This window comes from Notolabrus celidotus, chromosome 8, assembly GCF_009762535.1.
Source record: "Notolabrus celidotus isolate fNotCel1 chromosome 8, fNotCel1.pri, whole genome shotgun sequence".
NCBI classification, from domain to species: domain Eukaryota; kingdom Metazoa; phylum Chordata; class Actinopteri; order Labriformes; family Labridae; genus Notolabrus; species Notolabrus celidotus.
The window spans coordinates 10,445,621-10,463,679 of NC_048279.1; the positions used below are offsets into that span (position 1 = coordinate 10,445,621).

The 18,059-nt window shown below is 39.3% G+C and overlaps 4 protein-coding genes across 4 annotated transcripts; 2 read left to right on the plus strand and 2 right to left on the minus strand.

Moving 5' to 3' along the window:
* Window positions 1-804: 804 nt before the first annotated feature.
* On the minus strand, window positions 805-3,664 carry mmgt1 (membrane magnesium transporter 1). Its single transcript, XM_034690696.1, has 4 exons — window positions 3,529-3,664; window positions 3,119-3,171; window positions 2,924-3,027; window positions 805-1,660 (listed from the first exon to the last, which is right to left on the minus strand). The coding sequence occupies exons 1-4, from the start codon at window positions 3,605-3,607 to the stop codon at window positions 1,504-1,506; spliced, it is 393 nt and encodes a 130-aa protein (XP_034546587.1). The 5' UTR covers window positions 3,608-3,664; the 3' UTR covers window positions 805-1,503.
* Window positions 3,665-5,589: 1,925 nt separating this feature from the next.
* pfdn6 (prefoldin subunit 6) lies at window positions 5,590-8,409 on the plus strand. Its single transcript, XM_034689949.1, has 4 exons — window positions 5,590-5,788; window positions 6,009-6,079; window positions 6,206-6,330; window positions 8,106-8,409. The coding sequence occupies exons 1-4, from the start codon at window positions 5,725-5,727 to the stop codon at window positions 8,224-8,226; spliced, it is 381 nt and encodes a 126-aa protein (XP_034545840.1). The 5' UTR covers window positions 5,590-5,724; the 3' UTR covers window positions 8,227-8,409.
* A 2,763-nt stretch (window positions 8,410-11,172) lies between these two features.
* On the minus strand, window positions 11,173-12,540 carry her5 (hairy-related 5). Its single transcript, XM_034690438.1, has 3 exons — window positions 12,342-12,540; window positions 12,140-12,235; window positions 11,173-12,041 (listed from the first exon to the last, which is right to left on the minus strand). The coding sequence occupies exons 1-3, from the start codon at window positions 12,390-12,392 to the stop codon at window positions 11,547-11,549; spliced, it is 642 nt and encodes a 213-aa protein (XP_034546329.1). The 5' UTR covers window positions 12,393-12,540; the 3' UTR covers window positions 11,173-11,546.
* Window positions 12,541-15,049: 2,509 nt separating this feature from the next.
* her11 (hairy-related 11) lies at window positions 15,050-16,669 on the plus strand. Its single transcript, XM_034690437.1, has 4 exons — window positions 15,050-15,168; window positions 15,523-15,618; window positions 15,724-15,817; window positions 15,936-16,669. Exons 1-4 carry the CDS (start codon window positions 15,115-15,117, stop codon window positions 16,604-16,606), a joined length of 915 nt encoding a protein of 304 aa, XP_034546328.1. The 5' UTR covers window positions 15,050-15,114; the 3' UTR covers window positions 16,607-16,669.
* Window positions 16,670-18,059: the final 1,390 nt, after the last annotated feature.

The window sequence follows — 18,059 nt, forward strand, 5'->3', positions numbered from 1 at the left end:
GCAGGATACTGAAGTGGATTTGGTGCTGTATGTGTATTGGGAGCCAGTGGTCAATAACATTGACTGCAGCACTACACCGTTTGGTGCTGTGTTCACTTGTCACTGATTACCAGTTTATGTGCACCAGGTGAGACCAGTTCATCCTTTTGTTCTCCTTTTACCCCAACAGTTTCAGAGACCAGAGGAGAGGTAATGATTCCTACAATCAATAGGAAAAACAAAGCTATTTATGTCTCCCAAATATTTCATGACCCAGGTTGTTTATCCTGCAATTTTTATTTGGCTCCACTTCCAAAAAACACACATATGAATTGGGGTTAAAAGATATTTTAAACCAACCTCCCCTCAAATGTGGCTGGTATGAAAAGACTTAAGGGTTCATTTGAAGCTGGAGCAGATTTTAAAAAAAAAGAGTTAAACCAGGCATTGAGTGTTAACTGTAAGGGTGTTATTGTTTATTCTTTAGCTGCTCCAGTTTTCTTCCCAGTACAGACCTGAAGTTCAGCTCACACTGCCACCCTGAGTCCAACATGAGCAACTGATCAGGTGGAAGATTTTGTGATGCAGTAATGTAGTAACAAGGTCAAATGTATGCAGTCCTCTCGTTGTTCCTTTTAAAATGCAGAGCCACATTTGGCACTTGTAGTTAATGTCTTAAATTGTTCAGATAAATGTTGGAAATAATAGACACACTCCTGCACGTGCTGTTTTCAAACAGCACCTGCAGAATCAAACCCTTGATCCAGAGCAGATACCAGCCTCCAGATGAACACTTTCAGGTAATAAAAACAGTCTGAAACATTGTAAAATCAGTACGCCTTTTATTAAATAAAAACATCTGTTGAATGTTAACAAAATGTAAAATGAAGGAAAAATAAAATGTCACCCAGATAAATGTACCAGCAGTTTCTAGTTATTCTTTATGTTCACAGTATCATCAGAGCGGCTGCCTAATGGTTTCTGTTCTCACTTCTCACCTTGAGTCCATTTCCTGTGGCATAAACCAAACCTCTGCAATGCAAACAGGATGAACCGTCTGCTTCTAGGAAATCATCTACACAATAAAATTAACTCATTCATCTACAAAAAAAGTAAAACTCATTTCAGTTGACAAATATTTGCCCAGTTGAAGACTGATGTGAAGTTGAAGTAAAACTGTTGGGAGACAGGAGTTTCTATGCCCCTCATAGAAAGGCTATACAAAGGACAGCAGCATCCCGCTTCAGCTCAGAGGGAACAGTAAGGGTAGCTGTCAGTGTGTCTTAAGACTCCAAAGCGATTGCATACTGAACATACGAACAAATCTGCTTGAAAAATTGAAGGGTTGGCACAGTCAGTGTTGAATGGTGGTGACCACTTTTATGGACAGAGATGCATGGACAGCATATTAGTTTATGTACAAATACAAATTAAAGTAGAGGAAGATGAACTCTCGTCCCCTCTGTCTCACAAAAAAACAAATCTTAATCTGACGTTGAAGTTACAGGCAGGAAAGGCTCAGTCTCAGTGCAAATGCTCCAGCTTGCGTAGCCGGATGGGGTTGGGAAGGGCTTGTTGGTTGCGTACAGAGGAGGGCTCCTCCTCCGGCGTGCGGAATAGCACCCTACCGCGGTGATTGAAAAGGTAAAAGGATGGGTGGTTCCTCAGTGTGTCAAATGTTCTGAAAAGAAAACAGAAGAGTGAGGTTATAAAAATAACAGTGAAAAGTGATATACATGCTGAACACCTGTGGCAGAAGGTGCGCTAAAAATGTGTTGTTGATACATGACTAATTTTATCTTTTCTACTTTCATCTATTGAAGTCTCATTCAAAGGAATAAAGGAAAAAACCCTCTGAAATCAAAACACCAACACATGAGGAGGTGATGAAATCTGAAACCAAGTATTCACGCAGGACTCCTTTCTATAGATGCCTTACTACTATGTTCTTGTCTTTTTGTGAAATGCTTTGTTAATGCACATTGTTGATGTCTGTCTGATGTCTTATATTCCCTACACTGATTTTTCTTATATACAGCTGCATCCAGCCCTCACTGCTCCCACAAAATGACATAACAGCACATCCAGTTAAAAACCCCTTTAAGATATGGGGCGCTGTTGGCCTAGTGGTCTGAGCGTGCACCCCATATACAGAGGCTATAGCCCTCGTTGCAGAGGTTGCAGGTTTGATTCCAGCCTCGACCATTTACTGCATATCCTCCCAAACTCTACTCCACACATTTCCTGTCTCTCTTCAGCTGTCCTATCCATTAAAGGCAAAACCTAGATATGATCATCTTGTAATCACCTGCACAGCAAACCCATCCACGGACATGTTCTTGTTTAATAAAACATAATACAACCAGCAATAAGTAGTAGGTAGTAGTTAGGCGTATGATTATGCCAAGTTCAGAAACTTGATGACATCAATCTTGCTGGCTTCTATTATTCTGTAACATTGTGACTTAAACCTATTTAGGTATCTCATAATGCTGCTGTAATCAGTGTCATTCTGCAAGTGAAACACTTTTAACAAGTATAACAATTTATTTAGGGGATCAACAACATCTTAATAATTAAATTTAGAACTGGGAGAGAATCGTCATTCATTCTGTAACTCTGCAATTTCGTCTCTGATAAAAGTATGTGATCTTCTGCTGTTTGCTGAAATGTTTCTTTGCTTCACTCTGGGTGTAAATGACATTTCTGAGATGATGTACATGAAACACGGTTATGTGTGAGTTACAGCTGCATCTGTCTTTAACAACATAACAGTCACAGATGAATGTGTCTGCAGTTTGAAGTGAGGTTCATGTATTTCTGCGGGAGTTGGATCAGACCAGTCTTACTATAAATGTTGAGGTGGTGATCACAGGTCTCCCCTACGATAGAGGGCACAAACAACCACGTTATCAAGGGAGGATCGTGCTCCAACTCCACTTACTTGTTTTTCAGCTCTGAGGAGGCGTCCATGTCTTTGAACTCTCCAGCAATGTGCACAATGCCATAACAGGTCATCACAAACGACAATAAGGTCTGTAGAACAATCTGCAAAGACATCAGATAACACAGGTATGTCAACAACACAGACAACATTAGGGATTGTTTAACAAACGAATGTAGCATGAATGTCACTCACATCAATGGGTAGTGTCTCGTTCTCCTTCTCTGTGAGTCGCATGTATGATCGATCTGGAAGGAGAGAGGCGTTTTAATAACTCAAATGGACATATTCACTCTGTGAGAGGTAAACACATAAACACACATCTGGGGAAAAGACTGACTTCAACGTGCATTACTTTGTTGGTGACATTAAATGCTGTATGGCTAAGCCTGAGATATTCTAGTATTAACAGCAGACGAGGTTTGAGTCTTTCATTGTGAGAATTCATCGCTCCGAGGTTAAGCTGCGCTAGCCTCTGAGCTAGCTGCTGGTGGACCGACGGGCCCAGCCTGCTGCTCTGTCACCGTGTCCACTCAGAGAGGAGACCTCCGGCAAAACTAACAACCCACAGAGACCCGTGTTTTCATCCCGTGTTTTAAACTCACGCTGTGCCGCTGAGAATGCTGCATGAGCTAAAGCAAAAAGACCAATGCCGACAACACCTTTCCAAAAAGACGAGGCCATCTTCAACCAGTGCTGTGAGGGACTGAATGCAGTGTCGTAAAGTGTCGTAAACAGCCGCAACAATAACTGGGTCGATAAACGTCACCAACTACTTCAAAACGACAGAGTCCTAGATTTAAAAAAATGTAATAATAAATGATAAGAAATAATCTTAATGAAGTATTATTCACAAGTGGACAGAACAGGAATTATATTTTTCACAAATTTGACAAAAAATCAACGGAAAATTAAGAATGGTGTATCTCACATTTCCTGTACTACGGTGGCCCTGAGGCCCCTGAAAGATGTAACACTTTTACAAAGTTGGAGACAAATTTGCATTTTTGGAAAACATTTTTACATTTTACAAAACAAAATTAAATTAGAAAAACAATTTTACCAAGGACAAACCAAATTTACATTTAAGAAAACAAATTTACAAAAGATGAAAACACTTTTACAAAGTTAGAGACAATTTTAAAAACCAAGGAACACTTTTCAGGGCCACTGTACCTATACCATCCAAAGGAAAAGATACACACTTTAAAATTATGAACAGTATATATCCTTCTAAAGAATTACTCTGTACACGCTTTAAATTTGAAGACAATTTATGCCCCCTTTGTAAAAAATGAAGCTGAGTTGACGAACCATGTTTTTTTCTCATGCCAAACTGTAAAAACCTTCTGGACTGATATCCATGAATGGTTAAAAGTCAATAAATGACACAACTTTCGGTTTGATATTGAAAGATAAAAGTAATGAAGTCTGCTGTAATATAATCCTGTGCCTCTCAAAAGTCTTCATTCATAAAACAGAACTATGAAATCTCTCCCCAAATTTGTTGTTTTTCTAAATGAATTCCAAATGTACCTAAAATTATTTAAAATAATGAAAGGACCAAAAGCACTTCAAATATACGATTCCCTAAAATAATTCCTCACTGAATTGTAAAATTATTCCCTCTCCTCACTTAACTTATTATATAATTTATTTTCTATGTATGTATAATTTTCTCATTTGCCTGAAATTAACAACTGAAGCTGTATTGTTTCTGTGTCCTTAATGATTCTTTATGTATGATGCTCCTTCTGAATGTACCCATTGTTTGTTATGTACATCTAAAATAAAGTAATATACATATATATATTCAATTATATTGCATTTTATTATTATTCACTTCAAAATACTACATGCAATTTACCCTGTTAACAGCCTCATTGCTAAGTTTACAGATATTGAGAATGAGTGCAACTTTTGGAAAAACGATACAGAAATATGAACTATCCAAAAGATTCTGGAAAGATTGAATCAAATTTTTTCTCGGCTGCTAATTATGTTTATTCTCTAAAACTCAAAGACGTTGTTTGTTACTATGATAACAAGGAAAATATTGCTCTTGAAATTATCATAAACTCATACTATATGCCAAGTTTTTCATTCACAAACAGAAATTCTCAATGTCACTTCCGAAGTTTTCAATTTTACTTCTAGAATTTAAGTCCCTTGTTAAATCATTTCTTTTAGTCAATGACAGAAAATGCATCATATTCATGAGCTATTATAACACCTTTTCCCTGAGACTCCTAGGTAAACAACTATTTACATATTTCTGTATATGTTTTGGTTCTTTGTTGTCATGAGTGTATTTACTCTCTATATACGTAATTGTTGTTGTCATAAGTGTATTTACTTGATATATATTGTATTGTTGTCATGTCTTCTGATGTATGATATGTTTATATTATTTAATCTGTCTTCACTTGATTTATATGTGTTACTGTCTTCTACTACCTGTATATGAACACCTTTACTCTTGAATAAAAATAATAATAAAAAAAGACATATTCAATTATTTTATATTTGATTACGTAGTACTCTAATATAGTTTAGTATTCCAAACTCATGTTTGATGTTTCTTTTTGTTATTTTTTTGTTTAAGAAATATCGATTTACAATCGGCGGAGAGAAACCTCTAGAAGCGAGGGCTCTTACTTTGAAAGGATCTGCTACCATCCGCTACTATTTCCTGTTAGCTAAAAGAGCTTTAATGCCACACCACATTTGATCACTTACAGCTAAAGAATAAGATCTTTATATTTGTACTGTATATAGTACTTACTAGATCAAACGTAAACATGGCAGAGGCCCTTCAGAAGAAATTGCAAGCGGAATTAGAAAAGTATACAGTGATGCAGAAAGGTAAGAGCCTGTTAGCACTGCATGGTGTGTGGATGGTGCCATGTTGTGGCGAGCTAGCTAAGTGTCCATGTAAGGACAGCTAGTCATGCAATGAATCGACTCGATTTGTGCTTCCTTTTTGTTTGAACTTTAATGTTTAGTTGTATTGATACTGAAATAACACTACCATCATTGATCAGGCTCTTTCAACTTATAACGTGAATATTTGCTCTCTGTTCAGATGTCAGCAAGAGCATGTCAGCCAGACAGAAGCTGGAGACACAGCTGACGGACAACAACATCGTCAAAGAGGTAACACACAGATCATCTGAGTTCTTACAAAATACATTTCTCGAGCGATGTCATTGTGCCCTTTTATCTAAATAATCCCATCTCTGGATTATATTGTAATGAAGATTGAATTCCCCTTTCTTTCAGGAGCTAGACCTGCTGGACAGCAAAAACACAGTTTATAAGCTCATTGGTCCAGTATTAGTGAAGCAAGACCTGGACGAGGCGAAGGCTACTGTCACCAAAAGGCTCGAGTACATCAATGGGGAGATGTAAGTTACTAAAGCTATGCTGTAGTCCTTTATTCTAAGTAAGGACCACCCTGAGAGACCACTTCAGGGCACTGGGGTCAAGTTAGGCTAGATTAATGTGGTATGAATAAGTTAAGGGTTTCAAATAAGATTCACAAATCCTGTGTGGCCACTCAGTTAATATGGATTCAGTTGTAATTGTTATTCCCATACCCTCCGTCTGTGTGGTAACAAGACATTAAATACTGAAGCTGGGGGTCATTACAGCTGATAGTTGCAGGGATAGAAATAGACATAGCAGCAATGTAAGGATATGTAAGTTAACATTTCTGTTGGTAAAAGGTTTGAAGTACAGTTTATTTTAAATGGAAATCATATTCGATTAAACCAGGAAACCCTGATTGAGATTAAAAATCTCTTTTACAAGAGTGTCCTGGCCAAGTTCAGCTGGGGCATGTTCCAACAAAGTTACAGACAACACAAATTTCTAAAAACATGACATCATATCATGGATCTCATAACAGGGAGTCATTAGTCAAAGCATCTACAAGCTGATACATCTTCCTCCAATGCCTTCGATCTGCTTTTGATAAAATGTAAAGAGACAAGGTCACTCAAACCCAAATTCTCCTGCAGCAAGTTCCAGGCTGTAGGAGCTGAGTATCTAAAACTATTTTAGCTCTTATAAAAACAAAAGGAAAAGTTAAGGGCGTGTTTTCTTCTTGTAGGCATCCTAATTTAATGTTTTTTTTGTTGAATAAAAGACTAGAGACTTTCATCTAAGATCATCCTAGATTTCTATTCATTTTAAGTTTTATTTTAAGGCTTTTCATCCCTTCATTCAGAGAGGATAGGACTGTTTTCCCTGATAAGGAAACAGGGAGAGTGAGGAGCGATATGTGGGAAAGGGGCTGTAAGTTGTAACCGAATCAATGCTGCCCACTTGAGGACCATAGCCTTAGCACATGGGCTGCGAAATGTACACACTAGGCCAAAAAGGTGTGCCATGTTCTGGATTTCTAAACTTCAGACGAAATCAGTTTTGCTGCTTATACCCTCCTCCTCTCAGCCACAGGCAGTTTGCATGTCTCCCATGTATCATGCACTAAAACCCTTTGGGTATAGTGTCCCGAACCTGGGGCAAAGTCTCTGACATTTCGAGTCCACACCTAATTAAACTGAATGCATAATTAGATTCAAACAATCATCTCTCTTACAAAGGCTCTTAAAAAGCTGTCCTGTGCAGTCTTTATAGTCTGTCATCTTATGCTTAAGCAAAAAGTCTACTCTCATAGTATGTCAAGAAGTAATCAATCACAGGTCATTTGCTGTGATTTCATCAACAGAAACTTGAAGTAGTAGCTCTCTATCTCCAAATAACCAAATGTGGATGTGGAGCATGTGCATAGTTCCACTGTGTAATTCTGCTCCCTTGCATGTAGAGGGAGGTAATGAGCTCTGAGTTGATAGACACAGCCCAAAGCTTCTATATAACAGTCCAGACTGTCCCAGATAGAAGCCTCAACATGACTCAGATTAAAGTAAATTTATGTCGGTCATGATTTAACTGTATTGAGTTGAATCATATTTTGTATGTGTTTTCCCATTGGCTGGACATCCATGCACATGGGAAACGGATAATTCAAATATCATAAGTCAAACGAGAATTGTCTGTATCTTGGCTTGAAATGTAAATATGAAAGGAAGACATGGTATCTTGGCAGAATTTGATGTATTTTGGTGTGTTTTCTTGAACTTCATAATATTAATGTCATCTTTTGTATATCCTGTTACAGTCAGAGGTATGAGACGATCCTGAAAGACATGGAAAAGAAATCTGAACAACACCGAGAACTCCTGTCCAGTTTACAGCAAGAGTATCAGAAAGCTCAAGGCATGGCTGTCGGCAAAGTCTGACCACGGAGTTCAGCAGCATGCCCCCCCTCCCACACATACACATACACATAGGCTTAAAAGAAAGGGATTGTCATGATAGAAGCCCTAAACATCAGGCTGAGTAAATTCTACTTGTGTCTTTTCAATAATTCAAAGTTATTACTGTGACTTTCTCTTGTTAATAATAAACCTGTTTTTCATGAAGGTCCAGCCTTTTATTTATGTTTGAGATGTATGAGCAGAGTTTCTCTTTATGAAGAATCAAGAAAGCTTTATTGCCAGGTGAGCTCACACACAAGGACTTTTGACGTGCATGGTGATTGAAACACCAGTTCCCAATAACAAGACAATAGGGACAATAAATATAGAAACCTAAATATAAAGAGTCTAAGTAAAAAATACTTTCTGTACAACCTGTACAAAGAAGTAAGTTCAGGCGGTGGATACTACATCAGCTGCACCACCTTATTGCGTTAACTTGTTGTGGTTCATTGCTGGGGCAGACGTGGCGCAGCAGCAGATGTTTTTAAGTCACTCACCCTCCCCACACAGCAGTGAAAAAAGGCCTCAGTGGTGCAGCATTGTTCACATCAATTAATGTGTTTAACCCCGCCGTTTACCACCAGCGGAGGATTCAGGCTACATGAATAACCTAAAACAAAGTGCTTTAAAGTATTAGGAACTAAAGCTTCTTAATTACAAAAGTAAACATAGTGTTTGCCATGACTACGCTTTAACTGTACGATGAAAGCAGCATTGTAGGTTTCCTTTTATCAGATTAACCACGTTGGCTTGGCCCTTTTGGTGGAAAAAATAAATACATTAGTTAGTCAATAAAAAAGTAAGGAAGTTGATATAAGCATGTATATATCATAAAACTAACTACACCATGTATGAATTAAAAAACCATTCGTCTTGCGTAAAACGTTTGTACATTTTACGTATATCAACAGAGAGCTCCGAAACACATGTCTGAATGTTTTTGCCGATTTGAAATTTGATCTATAGGCCTAATGAAAATGAAACCCTCTACAAAAAAGTTGTTACCATGCACGAGCCATCGTCCCCGGCGCGTGGGAGACAGCAGACCCATTAACACCTTGAGGTGTGCCGATTTTATAACATCCCCTCCGCGGCTGTAAAGCTGCTGACACGTGGCCACTTGTAGCAGTAAGTCAACATATATTTTTTTGTTTCCAAAGTGGTAGACAATAATGTTCCATGGAAGTTTCGTGTAAGTAAACTATAAGTATGTTGCTAATTAGATGTATTAGTCTTGTTACATAATTAGCCTTCTTAACATGGGGAATCAGTATAAACTTTAGATTCACGGACCTCAATGTAAGATGAATTATCTTCAAACGTGTATTTGGAGCAACCTGATAACCTGAGAATATATAGGTGAAATTAATGCTCATCGTACAAAGTATCCATCAAGGATTGGATTAGACTTGATTATAAAGTTATCTATTCATTTATTGTGTTTGCGCGAGAGAAGTAAAACCCAACACTCACTAAAACAGCTGATTGAACTTTTAGTCACATGTGAGATTTTTAACTGGGGGAAACATCTTCTGAAGTCCCAGAATCTTCCATTTCAAATCACGGCACATTCAACAATGAGCCCAGATTCCTGCGTGGGTTCTCTGAGAGATTGAACAACTAACCCCATTAAACAACTGCGGATGTAACATCCGTTTAGTTGAATTGGGCTACCCCCAACTTTTTTACGCTGACATGGTTTTGGGCACTAAGCCCGTTTAATCTCCATTAAAACTGAGAAATACTAATCTGATTCCTTGGAAAGATTGGTTTAGGCTACTTTGTCCTTTGGGTTGTACAGACGCACAAGAGAGCATCCTGTCGGAGATCAGCCCAGCGGGACTAATGCCTGCTTTAAAACAGAAGAAATGTGAACTAACTGATGGGTATAGCATGGAAGTGCATTGAACTAACACGTATGCATGTAGCTGGGGTGGACTTCGAAACAAATGTTAATCGGTTTATTTTGGGGCTCTGAGAAGGGTTTCATGTTCAATATTGATGATTTCGTATCAGAGCCCCTTTGCCATATAAAATCTGATTAACCGTCCAAACGTTTTCAACAAACTTTAGTTCCCAGCAAATATTTACCATACAAGCTCATCAGAGGTTTTGTAGCCCATGTGTTACTCAACTCGTGTTCAGTGTATGCCATTGGTATGCTGATAGACAGAAATCTGTGGCTCTAAAGTATTTTAGCTGTAGAAATAAACTTCTTGACCGGCAGAACAGTGTCCAATTCTAAAAAGTAAGAACACATAAATTAGGTTGCCCAACTAATAATCAGGTATATATGCACATTTTTTTTTTCTGCCTTAGACATCAAGTAACTTTACAAAGATAATGCTGTGTGGGTGTTAACGCCCTCTCAGAGTCTGGTGAGATATAACTTTCATTTCAAGGCTAAGTTGTTGGCCTTCAGAGATCCTCTAAGAACTTGTCAGCTCAGTGGAACACATTGAATGGAAAGTTTCCTGATTTCTGAATTTAAGTTTGATATGAGTTAAACTAGTTAGATATGTTTAACTTGTGTGTACTTTGGCTCAGTCCTCATGTGTGGATGCTAAGGAGGTCTTTGTAGATTAGGCTATGCCACCACACCCAAGGCAGTCTGACGCCAGAAAGTGTGCGGATGATCACTCCAGTTTGCAGTTCTGCATCTGAACAGCTGCTATCATGATCATAGAAGCTCCAGACTCACCACCATCTGCATTTCAATAGAAGACTGTGTCATAACTGCTGTCTAACCATGCTGGAGTATGTGTTAACTGTCCTCTGGATGTCCCACTTGATATGGCCCAAAGCCTTCCTGAGTATAGGCAATCGATCCAGATAGGGCACTCGACAGACAGTGATCAGGAAATTGTGATTTTATTGTAAACGGGGATAGAGATTACAGAAAGCAGAAAAGACAAACTGCTAGAGTTGAATGTCTGTGAATCTTTATCACAAAGAAAAGCATACAAAAAATATAGTCTCTATCAAGAAAGCTACGCTGGTTTTACGCACGCGTCCCCTTAACACCAAATTCATATAGGTGTTTCAAAAAAAATATCATCCCCGGACAGCGAAGTAAAAAATTCACATATTTGCAACTGGATTTCTCAAAAAAATAAAGAATGATGCGTGCAAAACAAAAAAACGGCACATATAAGTAATGCCCCGAATCTCAAATATACGCGGTCAGGAAATACATCTGTACTGTACAAAAGGCGTTCAGGCTGTACAACAAAAATACATATTTACACAGTGTCAGCATCAAATACAAATATCATAAAAATCTTGTCTTTAAGTGTCTTTTACTGAGGCCACGGCCTCCACACGGGATCCGTGCTGTGCGTAATGGCAGCGCAAGGAGACAGCAGTTTACTGGTGTCGCAGTGGAAGCCAGTCGTCGGGGTGTGGTATGGATGGGAGAAGCTTGTCGAGCAGTGATGGAGGGGCGGATGCTGGAGAGCCAGGGCAGCCGGGTCTCCGATGGGTGTAGGGATATATGTGTGCCCGTTAGATGAGGGATTTGTTCGGGGTTCGAGATGCACAAAGGATGTCTGATCCGGATCCTCATCGGTTTCTTCTGCGTCTTGGCTCTTGCTGGATATGAAGTGGCTGACTCTCAGCAGACAGGACCTCATGCCGCTATGGTAAGTTTGTTTGCGGGAAGCAGTCGGTCCCTGCTCCCTGGACATGACTCTCTTTATGGCCCGGCGACCCCTCTGCACATCCTTCCCAGTCTTCAAGAATTTGACTACAGTCTCTAGAATCTCAGCTTTCTCCACCTTTGGATTCTTCAGCCGCTAAGAAGACAGGATATACATTACAATCAGCGACTTGATACCGAGTGCAGATGTGGTTAGAGTCTTGAAAGTAACATTACACACGGCTGTGGACTTACCTCGTCCTCTGTGTTCTCCAGCATCAAAAGTCGTAAAGTCTCCAGGCTGTGGTTGATCCTCTCCCGTCTGCGTTTCTCCATTACAGGTTTAGACACCTTGAGATAGACACGGTTAACATTAATTAGACCCACTACAAAAGCATTAAATAACATTATACATGACGTTTGACTATAAGTCAAAGTTCAGAATGCAAAGGCTCACCCTTCTCATAGTCTTTTGGGGAGTTTCTGGTGAAGAGGATAAAGCCTTCATGCTTCAGGTCGGATCTTGTCTGTCTGGATGGGAATACGAAGTGCAGAATGGCGCGAATGAACCCTCATTGCATTTTGTTGATATCCATGCAGGTAGCCCCGCCCACAAGAGCCACGCTCCCATTCGTTCGGCAGCACGCGGCATTGACACCTGAATAGGCAAAACATTTGGATTTGTTTGAATTCAGTCCTGCTTACACTTTCAGTCAAACACTGAAAACGCAGCCTAAAAGTTATAGATTGCTTCATGGCAACTTAAGGGCTCATGTCTGGGTTCGTAAATCTTATAAGACTTCATTTCCCCAAAGTATAAAAACAACCTGATCCTGTAAAGTCACAGGGATACAAAATTCAGACTTGCTCATTTTATCAGATACATCTTTAAAACTCATACAGGAATCTCTGATTAAAACGATGTCTGGTGATCGAACTGATTTTTTGATGATTTTATTGCTGAGTTTAACCACAGCTGATTTTTTGGGAGCTTCTTATGAGGAAAATAAAAAAGGTTTTCAGAGGACAAGTGACGTTATTGCTTTTCTTTTTTTTTTGTATATAATTCTTTCTTTATTGAGGAAAAGCAATCACTTTACAGTCAGTAGTTATTTTACAGCAGAATGTAACATGTATAGTAGGCAAAACATACTTGATAGTTCTACGGCAATTTAGCTCTTCAATTTTTTTAGGGAACTTAAGACATACAACAGAACATGGGACGATTACATTTTAAGGGTATAGATGGAAGAGATTGCAAAAAAAATCAAATGAAGAGCAAGCCAAACATAAAATAGAAATTAACCATTACTTCACTCCTTCACTACATTCAGTCAGGTGAAATCTGATGTTGGAACTTTTCTTCCAACACAACCATTTTGACAAAGCTTTCTTAATAAAGTAATGAAATACAAATATAGGATTACCTGGTCAAGGCTTGGCTTTTTGACTTAAAGGTAGGTATCCTCCTAACCCCCCACAGACCGCACCCTTTCAGAGCCTCGCCTGATGATGCTGAGCCATATCACCTCATTAACACCTTAAAGCCTGTGCTGTAGCCTATTGCAGACCTATGTTTCAGTAGGTGTGGTGCTAGATCTTTGAGCAGGTCTCTTAACTGTAAATATCAGAAATAGGTATGTAAGATTTGATCAGTCTCAGATCTATTATTTCAAAGGATGCTGCCTCCCTGGTGTTGGAGCTGACTTTTAGTTAGCAGCTTTCTTCGCACTGCATTTACGGTCCCCTGATCCCCATAATAGGCTCAAGTGTGGCGATAACACTGGGATGATCGGATCAGAGGGATCCCGTAGATTAAGTGGCTTTTCAGAGGCAATGATACTTCCGTTTTCAATCAAAGAGAGGGCGATTAGTGGAGGCCCAGAGATCCCTCTTGGTAACTATGGAGACTTGCTTTGGGCCCAGAGGACGAGCATTATTCATTCATTAAAAGGTAGCACGATTTTACGCATCTCTATTAAAGAACAAATATGGATGGGTCTATGGCGTAGGGCTTCTTCAAACTCGCCACAGTAGGCTAAATAACAACTTACTGATGATAACCCCCCTGTAGGGTGTAAGCCACGTGGACCCGCCCCATAAATGAGTGTTATAATGCGCTCGACTGAGCCTGTGATGGAAACTAATAAGTATCAGTGTGTCCTTTGATGGCAGAGAAACGCCTCCTTCACTTCCAATATCGTGACCCGTCGGGTGCATCGGACACACTGACTGACTTGAACCAAACGGGCCCGAGGGGCTGGGGACGCGCACTCCAGTAAACAACTGGTTTGATATTTGAAGTATACCTCGCGTGAAAACCAAACAAGAGGCAACAGGCTGACCCGAAGTAGAGCACGCTTTACAGTCAGGTGTAAAAAACATACTGACACCTCATCACATCAACAGACAAACGTGACCTGCGCCCTTTTGTCCATTACAGCCCATATGGATGTGCGAGGCTCTGTGCTACCTTACTTCTTTTCTGTCATTATTGTATTGTGCTTTACTGCATATATATGAACAAGAGATTCTCATAGGCCTGCTCACTGTGAAGTTTCTATGTTGGGACTAACAGTGCTCTCATTTTGTCTTTTTAATCACTAAGCCTGATGCAAAGTGCTGATGTCTCACACATCGTAAAAAGTCCTCCTGGCTGCTGACTTTCTCACTTCATCTCTGTTCCCACAAGAAAAAAACTGTTTCCCATAGTCTCACTTCATGGGCGTTAAAAACACTAACATGCTAATCATTGAGCCTAATGAAATAATGGTTCATAAGCATTCCCAGGATCATTACCCTGACTTTAAATTTCATTACATTTTAAACTACTTAAACATTTAAATCACAAAATCCTGAGTTTTAACTTTTTTTTTTTTTTTTTTTAACTTTTATGAATGACAAACTATACGATACAACAGTCCTTTAAGTCCCATTCTGTCATCATTATCAAATGTATGCCAAAGATTATTGGACTCATTTCAGCCAATAACATTCATATTGAGACCTGAGAGTTTATTGGAACAAGGAGAGATCTTTGTGATCACTGTTTAAGAATCTGTTTCGATATTATTCATGGGCCTTATAATAAAGTTAAGACCAGTGTCGTCACCAACACACGTCAGCCAATCAGATGCAGCATGAGGTTACTTATAGCGGCCCACACGCGACATCAGGCTGTATTATCTGCTGCAACTTTCACTCAGGACGTCAGGACCAAACACAGCAACATGACCAGGAATCTGCAGAACCCAACTCTGGAGGATGGCAAAAGTAGAAAAAGGGTAGGCACATTTAACAATTATAGATCTAATTTGGAATTAAATTAATGCCTTAATATTGTCTTTCAAGCCCTTTGGTTTCATTAATTCTTAATCAATCTTAATCAGCAGCTTTTTTTATAACAGAGAATTTAACCAGTTTATTTCACAGTACCAAAGGGTTTTCTTATTCTTTTTAAAAATGTTATAGCATGACTAACCTAAAAGACATCCCTTATAATTAACTAATACAATAGGGAATTATAGACTAGATTCTGATTGATGTTAGTGGTTACATATTTAAATGTTTGTCAGATGGGACCTTGTTAAGTGACCATATCTCAACCCTCCTCACACAACCCTGTGACTCTTTCCCAGGCTCTGAAACCGGCTGTAGAAAAGAAGAGGAGAGATCGAATAAATCAAAGTCTTGCTGAGCTGCCGAGTCTCCTGTTGAATCATACTTCTGATCTCGTATGTCAATTAAAAAATACACCCATCCTCTACACTTACAGAAAAGAAACAAAACCTCTTAATGATAACATTTGTTTTCCCCTGTTTCCCTGTCTTCTCCCACAGCGACTGCAGAATCCTAAAGTAGAGAAAGCAGAGATTCTGGACTTGGCTGTGGAGTATCTTCAGAAGTGGACACATGAGAGGAACCTGAGCAATGGTTTGTGAAAAGAGTTCTTTAACTTCTTTATTTAAATGAACAATTCTTATTTTTCTGCTGCAGAAACCCGTTTTGCTCTTACACTCCTGTTCTGTCCCTCTCCCTGCTGTCTTTTTAGTGGCTGCAGACTCTTCCAACAGTCATATGAACAACACTCAAGTTCCAGTGGTGGACCATCATCACTCAGAGGTCAAAGATCCTTCCCTCCTCACCATTAAGAGTGCAGGTTTTCAGCAGTGTGTGGCCCAGCTGACCAGCTACATGTACAAAATAAGTCCAGCACAGAGACTGAGCCTGATCGAGGGGCTGAAGCATCACACAGAGAGCCAGCAGACAGACAGCACAAGGTCAGACCTCAGCCAACGAGTGACTGAAACCACCAAGCTTTCAGATGTAACACCGACGGATTCCATTTGCACATCAGAGAGGAAAGAGGAGTCCACTAAGATGCTGTTTCCATCTCATTCTTCATTCCAGCCTCAGTCATGCTCCACACCGTGCCATGACTATCTGTCCCCTCCTCCCTCTCCCTGGCTCTCTCCGTCTTTCTCCGCGTTTGCCACCTCTCCTCCTTTCCCATCCATTGCTGCTCACTTCTCCTTCCCTCCCAGCCTGTCACCTCTGTCCTCCAACACCTCTTTCTTTGGTTTCTCGCCAACACTCCCTCACCCCAGCCCACCTGTCCTCCACTGCCCCCCTCTCACCACGCTCAGGACCCCCCAACACCCTGTCCCAAGGGAGGGGTCGCCACCCAATTCTTCCTCACCCATGTGGAGACCCTGGTTTTGATTAAGTGGACCAGTCTTTAAAAAGCAGAGACACCAACAGAAAATTACTGAAGTCACTGGCTGTGGAGAGATAATGACTCTCCATGACAAGAATGTATAGTGTACATATGATCTAAATTGTCTATATTTTGTATTTTTCTTGAGTAAATAAAAATTCTACATGAACTTAACATGTCTCAGTTTCAATAAGTATACTGATGTGCACCACAGCTTTGTAGACTGCATTTTAGGCAGCTAATCACATAGATAAATCATAATCACCTCAGCTTTAGACAAACTAGAGAGTTTGACTTATTACAACATAAGAAGAAAAGGAAGAAACTATTAGCATCAACATGGATCTGTTAAGTTTCTTAAGGAGTCAACACTTTGCCTCTGAGGAGCAACTACAATAGAGTTTTCTAAAATGTCCTTTTCAGATGTTATTTCCAGAGCAAAAAAAAGAAAGAAGATAAAATAACTTTCTGTTTTTTTATTCCTGGGATAAAATAAAAACTCTTCAGTCACTCAGTAACTTGGGATATGAATGATCTGTCTTCTGTCTCTGAATATTTAGAATTACGTAAAGCAGTGCAGCAGTGTTGCTGTAGACATCATATGTAAACATCATTGTCCCATCAAGGATTCTTTTCTGTACTCTTTTACCCTTCCTAAAATATTCACACCTTATTCGCTGTATTAGTTTTGCTTTCAGGTTATTTTTTAGCGTATACATTTAAAACCTGTCTGATAAATACAGTATACTGTTTTACTGACAAAACAATGTATCTGTTTGTGAGACCAACTCTGTCTAAATTCTAAACAACTTGAGCTAGACATGTCATAGTTCCTTTACTCTGACATCCTCCCCAACCCCTACATTGAGAGGGACACCAATCCAGCCCTCATATAATTAAGTCTGTATGACAACAGCCCAAGCAAACAGCAAAGTCCTATCCATATTTAAACTCAACAAGACTCACAATATTCTCCTCATAGCAGCTTCAGCCCTGAGATCTTTGGTCACACTCTGATTTTTATGGAGCAGCTTGCAAAAAATCTAATTCAGCAACTACTTAGCACCACCACACAAGTACTCTATTATTTGTTGCCTTATCTTTTGTACATGTACACTTAACTCTTTATCACCTACTGATCTAGTTTACTCTGAAAAATGAAAGTTTACTGTGTTCATATTATTTGATATTAATATAATTCTGCAGAAAGTGCAAGCTTTTATAATATAAATTATATATTCTGTTATGATAAACGGCAGCAAGGCTACAAAGGGCCACACTGCAAGTTTGCAAATGGGGACCTTATGTGTCATAATAAGATAAGGTATCCCTCTAGTCGTCCTGCAACGGGGACATTTACAGTGTTACAGCAGCAAAGCAGATAGTGCAAACAATCTAGAGCACATAAAACAGTTCTTATTAAAATAATATTAGCAATTAAAAAAGCAAATAAGCATG

Excerpts from the sequence above, each read along its gene's own strand:
- mmgt1 (XM_034690696.1), bottom strand. The coding sequence starts at position 3,607 with ATGGCCTCGTCTTTTTGGAAAGGTGTTGTCGGCATTGGTCTTTTTGCT. Across the intron at positions 3,028-3,118 it reads ACGAGACACTACCCATTGAT|ATTGTTCTACAGACCTTATT; the intron begins GTGAGTGACATT and ends ATGTCTTTGCAG. Across the intron at positions 1,661-2,923 it reads TCCTCAGAGCTGAAAAACAA|AACATTTGACACACTGAGGA; the intron begins GTAAGTGGAGTT and ends TTTTCTTTTCAG.
- pfdn6 (XM_034689949.1), top strand. The coding sequence starts at position 5,725 with ATGGCAGAGGCCCTTCAGAAGAAATTGCAAGCGGAATTAGAAAAGTAT. Across the intron at positions 6,080-6,205 it reads ACAACAACATCGTCAAAGAG|GAGCTAGACCTGCTGGACAG; the intron begins GTAACACACAGA and ends CCTTTCTTTCAG. Across the intron at positions 6,331-8,105 it reads GAGTACATCAATGGGGAGAT|TCAGAGGTATGAGACGATCC; the intron begins GTAAGTTACTAA and ends ATCCTGTTACAG.
- her5 (XM_034690438.1), bottom strand. The coding sequence starts at position 12,392 with ATGAAGGCTTTATCCTCTTCACCAGAAACTCCCCAAAAGACTATGAGA. Across the intron at positions 12,236-12,341 it reads CCCAAAAGACTATGAGAAGG|GTGTCTAAACCTGTAATGGA; the intron begins GTGAGCCTTTGC and ends GTCTATCTCAAG. Across the intron at positions 12,042-12,139 it reads TGGAGAACACAGAGGACGAG|CGGCTGAAGAATCCAAAGGT; the intron begins GTAAGTCCACAG and ends CTGTCTTCTTAG.
- her11 (XM_034690437.1), top strand. The coding sequence starts at position 15,115 with ATGACCAGGAATCTGCAGAACCCAACTCTGGAGGATGGCAAAAGTAGA. Across the intron at positions 15,169-15,522 it reads ATGGCAAAAGTAGAAAAAGG|GCTCTGAAACCGGCTGTAGA; the intron begins GTAGGCACATTT and ends ACTCTTTCCCAG. Across the intron at positions 15,619-15,723 it reads TGAATCATACTTCTGATCTC|CGACTGCAGAATCCTAAAGT; the intron begins GTATGTCAATTA and ends CTTCTCCCACAG.